The 14,815-nt window shown below is 44.1% G+C and overlaps 1 protein-coding gene and 1 pseudogene across 1 annotated transcript; one reads left to right on the top strand and one right to left on the bottom strand.

The window, feature by feature from the left end:
- The first annotated feature begins 5,068 nt into the window (after positions 1-5,068).
- LOC127676180 (CCHC-type zinc finger nucleic acid binding protein-like) lies at positions 5,069-6,095 on the top strand. The gene has a single exon (XM_052172133.1). The coding sequence runs from the start codon at positions 5,208-5,210 to the stop codon at positions 5,718-5,720; it is 513 nt and encodes a 170-aa protein (XP_052028093.1). The 5' UTR covers positions 5,069-5,207; the 3' UTR covers positions 5,721-6,095.
- Positions 6,096-6,401: 306 nt separating this feature from the next.
- Positions 6,402-12,052, bottom strand: LOC127676181 (glutamine synthetase-like; annotated as a pseudogene).
- Positions 12,053-14,815: the final 2,763 nt, after the last annotated feature.

The following is a 14,815-nucleotide window of genomic DNA, read 5'->3' as shown; positions in this document are numbered from 1 at the left end:
AGAAGAAGAAGAAGAAGAAGAAGAAGAAGAAGAAGAAGAAGAAGAAGCAGCAGCCATGGGCTGGAGAGATGGCTCAGCGGTTAAGAGCACTGACTGCTTTTCCAAAGGTCCTGAGTTCAAATCCCACAACCACATGGTGGCTCACAACCATCTGTAACGAGATCCGATGCATTTTTCTGGTGTGTCTGAAGACAGCTACAGTGTACTTACATATAATAAATAAATAAATCAAACAAGAAGAAGGAGACGGAGAAGCCGCCATGTGCACTACCATTGCAGGCCTTTAATCCTAGCACTCAGGAGGCAGAGGCAGGAGGCAGGTGACCTCTGTGAGTTGAGGTCAGCCTGGTCTACAGAGTGAGTTACAGGATAGCCAGGGCTACACAATAAGGCTCTGTCTCAAAAAGAAGGAAAGAAAGAAAGAGGAAGGAAGGAAAAATTTAAAAGTTAATGTTCATACATTTGACATTTATAGATTATCAACATTTTTGACCAATTAATATCATACTAATATCTGTATTTCAGACAAATTGTGGCCACTATGCACAAACCAAAGCACATTGATTAAAATTATAACAGATCTTGGATGAGAAAAGCATAAAAGTTTTGTTTCCAACTTTTTAAGATTTTCAGCATATACTTTTAAAAAATTATCCTTTCTTTTTTCCTCTGGTGAAGGGGATCTAATGTAGGGCCTTGTGTAAAATAAACAGTGTTCTACCACTAACTTACATCCCTAGCCTCAGCAAATATATTTAAATTATAATTTGCGTGTTTATATGTGCATACAGGTGTGTGCGTGTGGTTACATACATTCATGTGTGCGTGTGCGTGTGTTGTGTGTAGAAATCAGACTTTGACTTTAGATGTATCCTTCAACAACTTTTCACTTCATTTTTTTTTTTCAGACACGGCCACTCACTAAACCTAAAGCTCATTGATTTGGCTAAACTGGCTATCTGGTGCCTAACCAGAAATCTGCGTGGCTTAGGCCCAGTTCTCGGCCAGCCCTGGGATCACAGGCATTCTCCTTTGGGCATCCTTGGCTTGGAGGATTTTTTGTTTTTGTTTTTGTTTTTGTTTTGTTTTTGGTAAATTAGTGGTTCCAAGTGCTATAATCAACTCCTTTGGATAAGAGACAATAACCAAGTCAAAAGAATAAACACTTGTTAATTATCAGAAAAGTCTGTGGCCATCTGGCATGCTGATAGAGCGCAGAGAACAATTTTTATAACGCTAATGCAAGAAACCCTTCCTCTCCTTCTTCTCAGGCTAAGTCTAAGGGAGGGACAATCTTGCGTGTCATGGAGGTCTCATCTTTCTCTCTGCTGCTGACATTTGTCTTTTCTCAACAACGACAACAAAATCTGTGAGTTGGTTCATCTCTGTTTTTTTTTTTAAGATATATTTATTGTTATATGTAAGTACACTGTAGCTGTCTTCAGACACACCAGAAGAGGGCATCCAATCTCATTATGGACGGTTGTGAGCCACCAAGTGGCTGGGATTTGAACTCAGGACCTTCAGAAGAGCAGTCATTGCTCTTATGAGCCATCTCTCCAGCCCTTCATATCTGTTTTATATCCTGGCTATTTTCAAGTTTATCAGGCAAACCTAGCTGTTAGTAATTTGCACTGTAAAGTTTTTTTTATGCTTAGTAAATTGTTAGTGGATATTTTATTTATTTACATTTCAAATGTTCTCCCCTTTCCCTATTTCCCCCCAGAAACCCCTATCTTCTCCCCTCCCCTGCTTCTATGAGGGTACCCCCACCCACCCACTCCTGCCTCCCCACCCTTGCATCCCCCTACACTGGGACTTTGAGCCTTCCCAGGACCAAAGGTCTCTCCTCCCTTTGATGTCTGAAATGGTCATCCTCCGCTACATATGTGGCTGGAGCCATGGGTCTCTCCATGTGTGTGTTCTTTGGTTGGTGGTTTAGTCCCTGGGAGCTCTGGGGGGTCTGGTTGGTTCATATTGTTGTTCTTCCTATGGGGTTGCAAACCCTTTCAGCTCCTTCAGTCCTTTCTCTAACTCCTCCATTGGGGACACTGTGCTCAGTCCAATGGTTGGCTGTGAGCATCCGCCTCTGTATTTGTCAGGCTCTGGCAGAGGCTCTCAGGAGACAGCTCTATCAGGTTCCTGTCAGCATGCACTTGCACTCTAACTGTTTAGTTGGGAAGCTGCTGCTTAGACTAGCAGAAATTGGGGGAGGGTAACTAGCTTAAGCAGGCTCCAATCCCTAGGGACCCAGTGTTTCCTGTTCCTTTCTAGTTCTACCAAAGCTGACTGTCTTGAGGAGTTATTTTGAAAATGAACCATCAGATATTATTTCTTACACATTCATGCATACATACACACATGTATGCATACATACAATAAAGAAGGTCAAGAAGGGAGAGTGCCCTTGGAGAGAGGCTGGGGCAGAAGGAGCGTTTAAACCTAGACCTAGCTACACACTCTAGTAAAACACTATTAAAATAAAGAAAGGAGAGGGACTATCAGGCTGGGGATATAACCCACTGGTAGAGTGCTTTCCTAACCTGTGTAAGACCTAGTTAGGCCTCCAGTATTGCACACACACACAGACATTCACGCAAAGTTGAGTGTGGTATCACATGCCTATAACCCAGGCCTGGGAGGCCGCAATGAGAGAATAAAGCCAAAGGCCTCCTTCACCTACATGAAACCTTGACTCAAAAACCAACCAACCAGGCTGGAGAGATGGCTCAGGGGTTAAGAGCACTGACTGCTCTTCTGAAGGTCCTGAGTTCAAATCCCAGCAACCACATGGTGGCTCACAACCATCCATAATGAGATCTGATACCCTCTTCTGGTGTGTGTCTAAGGACAGCTGCAGTGTACTCATATAAATAAAAATAAATAGATCTTTTTTAAAAAAATCAAACAATAAAAGAGAAAAATTAAAAGATGGCTAATTTCTTAGCCCTGGTACTTACATATTTGTTTAAGTGTACATGTCCATATATAAGGTATAAACAGTCCGGAAAACACCTATGAGAAAAGAAAGCCAGTATTTGAATGCGTTTATATTTTGTCTTTTTGGGGATCAAACCCATGGCCGAACCAAAGAGGTGAGCTATATTCCGACTCCTTTTAATTGCATATATTTTTCCAAGCAATAACATTGGTTTTCTACTGAATGTTACAATTTTGTTCTTTACTAACCAAAATAGTGCATTGATGTCAAAAGTTAAGTTTGCAAGTGAGGCATGGCAGCCCACTTGTGTCATCCTAGGACTTAGAAGTAGAGGCAGGAGGATCAGAAGTTCATCCTCAGTTACTTGAAGGCAAGCTGGGTTATTTGAAAAGCCGTCATTCCCTTGTGGAGTTCTTATTTTTATGAACATATCTTTTTGTTTTGTTTTGTTTTTTGGGTTTTTTTGGATTTGGTTTTTTTTGAGACAGGGTTTCTCTGTGTAGCCCTGGCTGTCCTGGAACTCACTCTGTAGACCAGGCTGGCCTCGAACTCAGAAATCCACCTGCCTCTGCCTCCCAGAGTGCTGGGATTACAGGCATGTGCCACCATTGCCCGGCTATGAACATATCTTATTTAAGAACAAACACAAGTTGTCAAAGCTGGGCATACTTCACTAGACCCAGCACTCAAGAGGCTAAGGCCTGAAGATTCCTGCAGGTTTGAGGCCAGCCTATGGTACATAGCGAGTCCCAGGTAATACAGGGCTACCTGGCAAGACCCTGCCTCAAATTAATTAATTAAGCTAACATAAAAAGTATGCAAACGGGTTTCTTTGTGATCTAGGAAGTAATCAAGTTTTCTTTTTCTTTTTGTTTTTCCGAGACAGGGTTTTGTCTGTGTAGCCCTGGCTGTCCTGGAATTCACTCTGTAGACCAGGTTGGCCTCAAACTCAGAAATCCGCCTGTCTCTGCCTCCCAAGTGCTGGGATTAAAGGTGTACGTCGCCACCGCCTGGCTTCAAGCTTTCTTGTTTTGTTTTTGTTTTTTTTTGGGGGGGGGTGTCGAGACAGGGTTTTTCTGTATAGCCCTGACTGTCCTGGAACTCACTCTGTAGACCAGGCTGGCCTGGAACTCAGAAATCTGCCTGTCTCTGCCTCCCAAGTGCTGGGATTAAAGGTGTACGCCACCACCGTCCGGCTTCAAGCTTTCTTGTTTTGTTTTTGTTTTTGTTTTTGTTTTTCCGAGACAGGGTTTCTCTGTGTAGCCCTGGCTGTCCTGGAACTCAGTCTGTAGACCAGGCTGGCCTCAAACTCAGAAATCTGCCTGCCTCTGCCTCCCTAGTGCTGGGATTATAGGCGTGCGCCACCACCGACCGGCTTCAAGTTTTCTTGTTTTTTTTTTGGGGGGGGGTCGAGACAGGGTTTTGTCTGTGTAGCCCTGGCTGTCCTGGAACTCACTCTGTAGACCAGGCTGGCCTCGAACTCAGAAATCCGCCTGTCTCTGCCTCCCAAGTGCTGGGATTAAAGGCGTACGCCGCGCCACCGCCTGGCTTCAAGCTTTCTTGTTTTGTTTTTGTTTTTTTTTTTTTGGGGGGGGTGTCGAGACAGGGTTTCTCTGTGTAGCCCTGGCTGTCCTGGAACTCACTCTGTAGACCAGGCTGGCCTGGAACTCAGAAATCCGCCTGTGTCTGCCTCCCAAGTGCTGGGATTACAGGCGTGCGCCACTACCGCCCGGCTCGCTCCAGTTTTCTTGTTTTGTACCAAACGTTAAGGTTGTGTAGGCCTGTCGAGCCTGGGATCACAGGCCTGTACCACCGCATCTAAAGAGACTACCTGAATTAGGAAACATTCTACAGGTCTTTCTGTAGATTCAAACCCAAATTTAATAAGTAAAGTGTTGAAAACCAACCCACAAAAAGGTAGGCTTGTGTAATGGTACATATGTGTAGCCGTAGCACTCATGAGGCCCGGGCAAAAGGATCTTGAGTTCAAGACGAAGCTAGAGTAGGTGGTGAGATGATTTTGGAATGTCTGGGAAAACGAAAACTAAACCAACCTAAACTAAACTAAATTTTTAAAAAAAGTTGGAAAAAAAAAAAGCCCCAAGCTTGTGACGCGGCCATTGAGGCCGTGTGCAAAGCTCATGAAACGTCATAGAGGCCTGTCAGGGGAAGTTGTCATTTCCATCTAAGCCATCCTAGGGAGGTAGCCTCGGGGCTCCGTGGCAGCGGTGCGTGGGCCTGCTCACCTGAAGATCTCACCGTACCCATGAGCGGTAAAAGTTGCTTCAAGTGTGGACGCTCTGGCCACTGGGCCCGGGAGTGTCCTAAGGGAGGAACTCGAGGGCGAACAGCAAGAGGTCGTACCAGAGGTCCCCAGTGCAGCTCCGCCAGCCAGTCCGATGTTTGTTATCGCTGTGGTGAAACCGGTCACTACGCCAAGGACTGCGATCTTCTCCAAGACACCTGCTACAACTGCGGGAGAAGAGGCCATATAGCAAAGGACTGTACCCAGGCGAAACGAGAGCGGGAGCAGTGCTGTTACATCTGTAGCCGACCTGGTCATCTGGCTCGGGACTGCGACCGGCAAGAAGAACAGAAATGCTACACTTGTGGTGAATTTGGGCACATCCAGAAAGACTGTACCCAAATCAAGTGCTACAGATGTGGTGAGAACGGCCACATGGCGGTGAACTGCAGCAAGACAAGCGAAATCAGCTGCTACCGCTGTGGCGAGTCTGGACATCTGGCCCGGGAATGCCCCATTGAGGCTACCGCTTAGTACCCTCCCTTAAATCCTCTCCTTTACTCTTAGTTACGCTATTTCTAACATTTCTTTACTAACCAAAAAGGTGATAGATGGAAAGTTACTCCTATGCCATTATAATTACCATCGTAAAACAGGAAAAGACTTTGGGGGAGGGAGGGGAGCAGCCCGTCAAAAATGTTATAATCGATGTGCTGTTTGGTTGCCACAAAGAAATTCACGGAGAGCACAACCATTTTTGAACGGGACACAACTTTGAGCATGCTTCATTTTGACACACTAAATTAGAAACTGCTAGTGAAAAATCACAACAAGTTTGGAACATCGCCTTTGAGTTTACTAACAAACAATATATATGTGTGTCACATAGAGATAAACCTCCTTGAAGCAACAGACTACCGACTAAAATAAGAAGAGAAACTACTTCCTTGGTGGCGGGAGCAAGAACATTTTGAGGAAGTAACATTTCTTCAGAGACTTTTAGAGCAAATAAAAGTGTTTCTGAAAACATTGATGTCTTTGAGGAGTTTTTGTATTTAGTTTTATTATATTGATAACTTTGGGGGGGGGCGGCACGAGAAATAAAAAGACCTTGGCATTCCATCCTTTGAGTTTCAGTGGGGACAACTGGGAGAGGGAAGAGTTGGGAGTGCGATGGACTACGAAGGGCTCAAGATCACCGGAAGTCTAGTCTACTTAGTTCTTGTATTGGAAAGGTTCCTCTCCAGCTTGGTTGAGGAGACTTGTGCGGGGGGGGGGGGGGGGGGGGAGAAACCGCTTCTGTTACCACATAGGAGGTCACAATAGGCAGAGGGCCAACGGTCTTCAAAGTAACCGGTCTTCTCCTGGCTGACAGTCCGGGGAATGCGGATGCTGGCGCTGCTGTGGGCAACACGGGTCGATGTTAGAGGTTTCGTAGAATCCAGTCAGTCGCCGGGCATAGTCCAGGCCCCACTTGGGATCGTAAGGATGGATGTGGCACTGCTGCCTCTGGTTCAGTGTGTCGCTGGCCTCCTCGATGCACTTCAGACCATTTTCCTCCCGCATGGCCTTGGTACTAAAGTTGGAATGGTGGCCTGCGCCATTTCAGTTCCCTGGGATGGGCTTGGGGTCTAAGGTTGCTATATCACCCCAGTCTTCGCACTCGCGATGCAGGATACAATGGGCTATCCAAAGGCGATACCTTCCCGGGATCCTATTTGGAATTCCCATTGGGCAGGCATAACCTCAGCATTTGTCCCTGTCATCTTGACTCTTGCATACAAGCAGGCCCGGTAGTGGTTGGTTAGTTTTATTTTAAGGGTTTTTAGGTATTTTTTTTCTTAATCAAGAGCTCAATGTTATCTCAGAACTGATCCCCAAACGCACATATCTCCTTCTGTCTTAGCTTCCCAAGTGCAGAGATTACAGGTGTGAACCAGTACACTCAGCTTTGATCTTGTTAACTTTTAAATAATATTGAAAGACACCACTTGTCGGGTCCCTGGAACCTACATAAAGGAGAGAACAAAGAACCAATTCCACAAAATTGTCTTCTTCCAGGCCCGTGCATGCACCACATACAAACTATTAATATAGAAACGAGAGTAATACTAATAAGAACCCAATTTTTCTTTCTTTCTTTCTTTTTTTTTTCTTTTAAGACAGGGACTTTCTGTGTAGCCCTGGCTGTCCTGGAACTTGCTATGTAGACCAGACTGACCTTGAACTCAGTGATCCTCCTGCTTCAGCCTCCTAAGTGCTGCTGGAATTAGAGGTCTGTGTTATCATGTCCATCAGGAACTAGAAATTATATGCCAGGCGGTGGTGGCGCACACCTGTAATCCCAGCACTCTGGGAGACAAAGACAGGCGGATTTCTGAGTTTGAGGTCAGCCTGGTCTACAGAGTAAGTTCCAGGAGAGCCAGGGCTACACAGAGAAACCCTGTCTCGAAAAAAATAAATCAAAAAAAAAAAAGAAATTATAAACCTCTTATATTTCATACAGTGTATATACAATTATACACACTGTGTATACACAAAATATGTATAATGTGTATGAATCATTTTGAGAAATGTAGAAACATCAAGAATCTTTTATTTATTTTATATTTTATGGTTGTTTTACTTGGATGTATGTCTGGGTGCCACATGCAAGAAGTGTCCATGGAAACCAGAAGAGGACCTCAGATCCCCTAGGGCTGGAGTTACAGGTGTTTGTGAGCTGCCATGTATGGGGGATGGTTGGATCTACCTGGGTCCTCAGGAAGGACCCTGTCTTGAAAAACAAAAAACAAAAAACAACAACAACAAAAAAGATTAAGTATAGTATGAAGCTTTTAAAATGTTGAATAATTCTTCAGAAGGAAGAATCTTTATAAAAAAGATTCATTTATTCATTCATTCACTCATTCATTCATTCATTCATTCATTCATTTCTGAGGCTGTCTTCAGACACACCAGAAGAGGGCATCAGATCCCATTACTGATGGTTGTAAGCCACCATGTGGTTGCTGGGATTTGAACTCAGGACCTTCGGCAGAGCAGTCAGTGCTTTCTCTCTCTCTCTCTCTCTCTCTCTCTCTCTCTCTCTCTCTCTCTCTCTCTCTCTCTCTGTTTTTTTGGATTTTGTTTTACATGGTTTCTCTGTGTAGCCCTGGCTGTCCTGGAACTCACTCTGTAGACCAGGCTGGCCTCGAACTCAGAAATCCACCTGCCTCTGCCTCCCAGAGTGCTGGGATTACAGGCGTGCGCCACCACTGCCTGGCATATAATTTCTAGTTCCTGATGGACATGATAACACAGACCTCTAATTCCAGCAGCACTTAGGAGGCTGAAGCAGGAGGATCACTGAGTGCTCCGGCAGCAATCACTGAGTGCTCTTAACTGCTAAGCCATCTCTCCAGCCCCCAGAAGGGAGAATCTTATAGATTGAAGTTATGTAGAGACATGTTTACTCACTTTTTAAAAGCTTTATTTATTTATTTATTTATTTATTTATTTATTTATTTATTTGTTTGTTTGTTTGTTTATTTATTTGTTTATTTAATGTATATTAGTACACTGTAGCTCATCTTCAGACTGCAGCTGTCAGACACCCCAGAAGAGGGCATTGTCCCATTACAAATGGTTCAGATGGTTGTGAGCCATCATGTGGTTGCTGGGAATTGAACTCAGGACCTCTGGAAGAAGCTGCCTTCTTCTCCTCCTCCTCCTCTTCCTCTATGTCCTCTTCCTCTTTCCCTTCCCTTTCCTCTTCTTCCCCTTCTTCCTCTCTTTCTCTAGGTCCTCTTTCTGTTGCTTTTTCTTTTTTTAGAGACAGGGTTTCTCTGTGTACACCAGGCTGGCCTCGAACTCAGAAATCCACCTGCCTCTGCCTCCCAGAGTGCTGGGATTACAGGCGTGCACCACCACCGCCCAGCACCTCTTGCTTTTTTTTTCTCTCTACGTATTCCTCTTTCTCTACTTCTACTTGTTTGTCTACTCACTTTTAAGCATAACCTTTCCTTCTCTCCATTCCCCAGGCACGTGCTGAGGTGTTATAGCTTGCCTGTCCTGAGGTGTTTTGCTGTTGGTGCTTGTTCCCTCCCTCTAATAAAATTGTCCCCGTGATTCCAAAAAATATACTTCAGAGACCAAAAACTATATTTACAATCAGGAGTTTTATGAAAAACACGCTTTCACAGATCTACAAACATGTAATTTGGTGCTGGAAGTGTACACCGAGCTCCGAGGTACAGTTCTTGCCTAGCTCGTGTATTGTATTCCATGCTCAGCACTAGAAAATAAACAACAGCAGTAACACCCTCCCCCCATGGATAGTTAACAATGAAGGTAATATCTTATGCCAAACCTTGAATTATGCCTGAGTTTATAACAAAAAGATTAATGACCTTTTATCTTTTGTTGTTGTTGTTGTTGTTGTTCTGTAAACCCAGTTGCTCAAGAAATGCAGCTCATTTTTATTCTGGAAACCACATTCTTTTTAAACCTAGGGCCTACACATCGTACCGGGCATTATCTCTGCGCTATGTGCCAAGTCGTGGAGTCTGCATTTGCATCCCTTCAAACTGTCTGGAATTTTGTTTCTCCTGTGCCCAGGAGAGAATTGAACAGGAAAAAACAGATCTTACCCTTTATTCGGGCTCATTCAAGATTAGACTCCTTTATTTCTTCCCTTAGGTAATTCTTTTTTTTTTTTAAATATTTATTTATTCATTATATGTAAGTACACTGTAGCTTTCTTCAGACACCCTAAAAGAAGGCATCAGATCTCATTACAGATGGTTGTGAGCCACCATGTGGTTGCTGGGACTTGAACTCAGGACCTTAGGAAGAATAGTCAGTGCTCTTAACCGCTGAGCCATCTCTCCAGCCCCAGGTAATTCTTTCTATTCAGAGGAAGAACACCCTTCTTTTGTGTCATCAGTATTCCTACTGCAGAGGACAGGAGCGCAGGCTCCCAGCATGTTCCTTAACCTGCAGGTTGCTTTACAGTGTGTGTGGATTAGATGCCCACATTTACAAAGGGAGAGCTGAGGAGGCAGCACGGTGGAGAGTGCTGCCTTGGCCTTCCTGGGGCCGTGAGGGAAGGGGGACACCAAATCTCATTTCTTTGAACAGAAAATTAGTAAAAGCAGTAGGACTAGGAATTTGAGGCCAACCTGCGCTATACAGTGAGCTGTAGATCAGTCTGAGCTACATGAGGCCCTGTCATAAATAAACAAATTAAAAAGGAGAACATCTCTCATGGAAGCATGAAGCTGCAGGAGTGAACTACTGTTCTCTTCTAGACAAATTCATAGGGTACTTCAGTAATCCCTGCCCTACGGCTCAACTGCAGTATTCCAAGAATCCCAGACAACATTTAAAACATTATTACGTCTGTGTAGTACTATTTCATTATTTTAAATCACAGGTATTTTGATCATGTCCAACCCACAGAACCCTTTAACCAGTCTTCCAAATTTATCTTTTCTTTTTCTTTTCCTTATTAATAATCCCTTGTGTGCAATAAACGCCTTGCTTGGGATGCATGGGTGTGGGAGCACTCACTAGGGCCTGGGTAACCTACCAGCAGCTATAACTCCAAAGAGAAATGACTCTCCCTCTCTCCACAGTCAATCAACTAATTAACTGCCAACAGCTACTCCTTTACAGATGAGTTTGCAACAGCCTCTCCTTCCCTGATGGAATTTTGGTAGGTTTGATCTTATACAGGCAACCACAGCTGCCTTGGGTTTAGGTATGCAATAGCTATTGATGAATATTAATTTATTTATTTTGAGAACCGCAGAGGGGGGAAGGGACAGGGATGGAGGGATGGGGGGAGGGGAGGGAGCAGGAGGGAAAGAGGAGGAGAGGGAGGGGGAAGGGAACACACTATAATACTCCTGTGGAGGCTAGATGAATCTAATGGAAGCTGGCCCTCCTACCCACCATGTGGGTCCTGGGGATCAAACTCAGATCATCAACCTTGGTGGTAAGCACCTTTACCTACTAAACCATCTGGTCATAAGCTCTCAATAATCTTTTAAACATTTACTTTTTCTGCCTAGCTCCTGCCTAGCCTGGAGGTGGTTGTATTAGATGAAAACACAGGCCACGGATGTATCTTCATTGACATAACGTGCTACTGGAGGCCCGCCCCCCTTTTTGGTGGTGTTGGGTATAAACCCCAGGGTTTCATACAAGCTAGGAAGCACCCTATCATTGACTCCTTCATGCAGGGTTTTAAAGAGCCTCTACTTTCACATTTTAAATCATTGTGCTATACAACTTTGGATGGACAACGTTAAGTACAATTAAAACAATTTAGAAAATAAGAACAATTTTGCCCACCAGGACTTCTAGAATCCATCCCCAACTGGGGGGGTGGCATGGGGGCACGGCTGAAGATTATAGAAAGAAGAATGAAGAAAAGCAAAAGCTTCCAGAATGACCATGACACATCATTTCAGGAATCACGAGTACTTGAGAAGTGGAGGCAGGAGGATAGTTTGTCATCCTATTGTGGGCTAAGTGAGATCACCCCCCCCCCCCCAAACTCAGGCTCAAATTAAAGGCTAACAACAAAACAAAGCAGTGAATTAACTGAATTAATTTGAGCCTAAATGCAGGGAAGAAACAGGATATGCAGCTGCTGATCTGAGCTTAGGCAGTTAGCAAGTGTGGGCCCCAGTAGGGAAACAGAGCCTCAATACTCCAGGTGAGAGACACTAAGGGGATTGGGGAATTGGGGAGCTCACTTTGAAGTGGGGACTTGTTTCTTAAGTAGTGCTGGCATTTGCCCAGGCATAGCTCCCTAAGCCTTTACCCCTGGACTTGTGCTGTGGAGTCCAGGCAATGCTCTGTGGACAAGGGCCCATCTCTATTTCATTAGTTGCTCCCTCTCCTCCAAATTTCTGTGTCTATTCTAAACTAAATTTATACTGCTTTGGAGGTTCAGGAAAGCAACCATTGGAGACACACCACACATACACACACACACACACACACACACACACCTATATATACACTGTACAAGTATAGGGCTAGGTGTTGGGTCTGAAAGTACAGATGAGACACTCTTTTAAGGGCCCCTTTGTTTTGATTACTGCTACTGTGGGGGGGGGGGGAGGCAGGGGGAGGCAAGGGTCTCCTGTCCCACTCTAGACTTCCTTCTATGGCAAATATGTGCCTGCCTACCAGAAAGATCTGGTGGTTTGGAGAAAGAAAGCGGTAGTATGGGGACAAGCGGGCCCTACTTCCTGTTCTTGGGGACCCAAGTTCAGGGAAAGGTAAGGACTGTGGACTGTAGGCTGCAGGCAGCATTGGGCTTTTCCAGCTCCCATTGTAGTCTGTAAACACCTGGAGGTGGGCTTTACTGACTCCCGCTTGCTTGTCTTGGGCCTAGGTGTTACTGGATGCCCATTGGACTCTCTATGGGGCCAGGCCAAGTCTTCCTGAGGCTGGGGAGGAAGCCACAGAGCAGGAGGAAAGGTAGGAGAACTGGAACTACGCTCATGGCTCTTTGAGGGGCAGGTCTGTCATCTTTTTCCCCCCACCCAAATCTGTATTTTAATTTGACCATCTCAGAGAACTTTTGGGAGAAAACCTGCCTGGCATAGTTGTTCCCAGAAGGACTCTCTCTATCCCTATACTCACATGCGCAGAGCCCCTTCCCCAAACCAGGAACAGGGAAGGGTAGCAATTGATCAATTGATCTTGGAATGGAGGTGAGCTCTGGTCCACAGGGAAGTTGCCTGTGCTCCAAAGGCTGCTGGGATAGGAGGCAGCTGTACAGACAGATCCTAAGGCCTCTACTTAGGCTATCCCAAGGTCCCTAGTTTGTTTATCATTGTTGCCTGCTTCACCATACTTGGTACGGCAGGCAATAGTTATAACTAAAACGGAAATAGTAATAATTGCAGGTGAGTGAAAGTCTCCTTGTGCCTCTGCAGGGCCTGGCCTAGCATTTTAAATGAGCGTGACAGCTTTTGACTAAAGATTATAGGTAGGGTGTGAAATGAAAGACATTCTTTTTTGCCTCCTAAATGTACTACTTTACTTGCAGAGGCCAGACCTGGGTTTTGGAAGGCCGTGGAAAGTGCCATATTTTCATCATTTTGACAAGAAATGCCAGTTAAGAAAACCAAACCCTTCTTTTGTTTTCTGGTCATTAATCCTAAAATCTAGGCTGGTTTTGGACTGTCAGCATGATCTTAGCTCATCCGGATTCTGTAGAAGAGAGAGAGAGAGAGAGAGAGAGAGAGAGAGAGAGAGAGAGAGAGAGAGAGAGAGAGAACTCACCATATATGAGTTTTCTAAATATTTATTCATAAGCTTTCATCCTAGTAGACCAAATAATTGAAAACACTTTGTACTAAAAAGCACTAAATTCCTCACATGGACTTCTCTGCCTTATTTATTTTAAAAATCTACCTGTTTTCTTTCAGACACCCATTTAAGGGAGCACATGGCCATGTTAATTGTTCAAAGCCTGTTTGAAAAAGTGGTAAATCCCTTACCTGACCTACTCATTCTACTTCTAGGCTGAAGGCAGAAAGGCATGGTCTGTTTAAAGTTCTCTATAGGCAAGTCCAGAAAGTCTCCACTCACTGTCCCAAACCTGCAAGCGCCTTGGATTCCAGGAAGAGCAGAGATCACTCCATGATTAAATCACCCCCTAAGCAGAAGCAATCATTTCAAGGAAATTACATTGTCCCTAAAATAATAGGAAAATAAAGACTTCTCCATGGCCACCCGGGCACAATCCGAACTAATGTAATGACCAACCAGACCACCGCATGACAAAAAAAAAATAATAATAATAAATGTTTCACTGCTTAATTTCTGTCTTGCCAAAATGGCTATTTTAATTAAAATCCTACCCTCACCTTTTCATCATTATTTTTGTTTGTTTTCTTTAGACCTGGCCTGTTAGAAACCCTGAAAGCAGCCTCTGTCCTAAAACTCTGCTGCCAGTGAATCCAGGAAAGGCTATATCAAATTCTCTTCCTCTCATATTGTTTTGCCCATTTCTTTTCACGATTTTCTGAAAAATCTAGGCAGCAAAGGTAGACTGTTTTTTGGCTCATATGCATGGCATGTTAAGACTTATATTGAGTGGAATGTGACTTTGTAGTTCATAATCACAAACTGGTTTCCAATAGCTACCCATTAGGAATAGGTAGATCTATTGGACTCAAGTTATTATAAGGAGTTATGTTCAAAGAAATGTAGTGGAAAGGTATTAGATAATTAAAAATACTTGCCCAGATTATCTTGTGCCCTTTTAAAATATGAAATGGAATCGATGTTGTACTCAGTGACAGAACACGGTCAGCATTGGGCCCTAGGTTCAATTTCCTTCCTTCCTTCCTTCCTTCCTTCCTTCCTTCCTTCCTTCCTTCCTTCCTTCCTTCCTTCCTTTTATTTGTCTTTTGCTGATGCTGTTTTTGTTTTCTTTGTTTTGTTTTTTGAGACAGGGTTTCTCTATGTACCCCTGGCTGTCCTAGAACTCAATTTGTAGTGGTTTTGTCTTACTGGTTGTTTGTTTGTTTGTTTGTTTATCTTATTTTGTTTTTGCCACAGGATCTTGCTAGGGAGGTAGGTCTCTCACTGGCATAGAACTCCTATGTAGTCCAGGC

This window comes from Apodemus sylvaticus, unplaced genomic scaffold (genome assembly GCF_947179515.1).
Source record: "Apodemus sylvaticus unplaced genomic scaffold, mApoSyl1.1 scaffold_325, whole genome shotgun sequence".
Taxonomy (NCBI): domain Eukaryota; kingdom Metazoa; phylum Chordata; class Mammalia; order Rodentia; family Muridae; genus Apodemus; species Apodemus sylvaticus.
The sequence above is the reverse complement of the archived record's forward strand: the minus strand, read 5'-3'. Positions and strand labels throughout refer to the sequence as shown.

Coding starts and splice junctions, on each gene's coding strand:
- LOC127676180 (XM_052172133.1), top strand. CDS start 5,208: ATGAGCGGTAAAAGTTGCTTCAAGTGTGGACGCTCTGGCCACTGGGCC.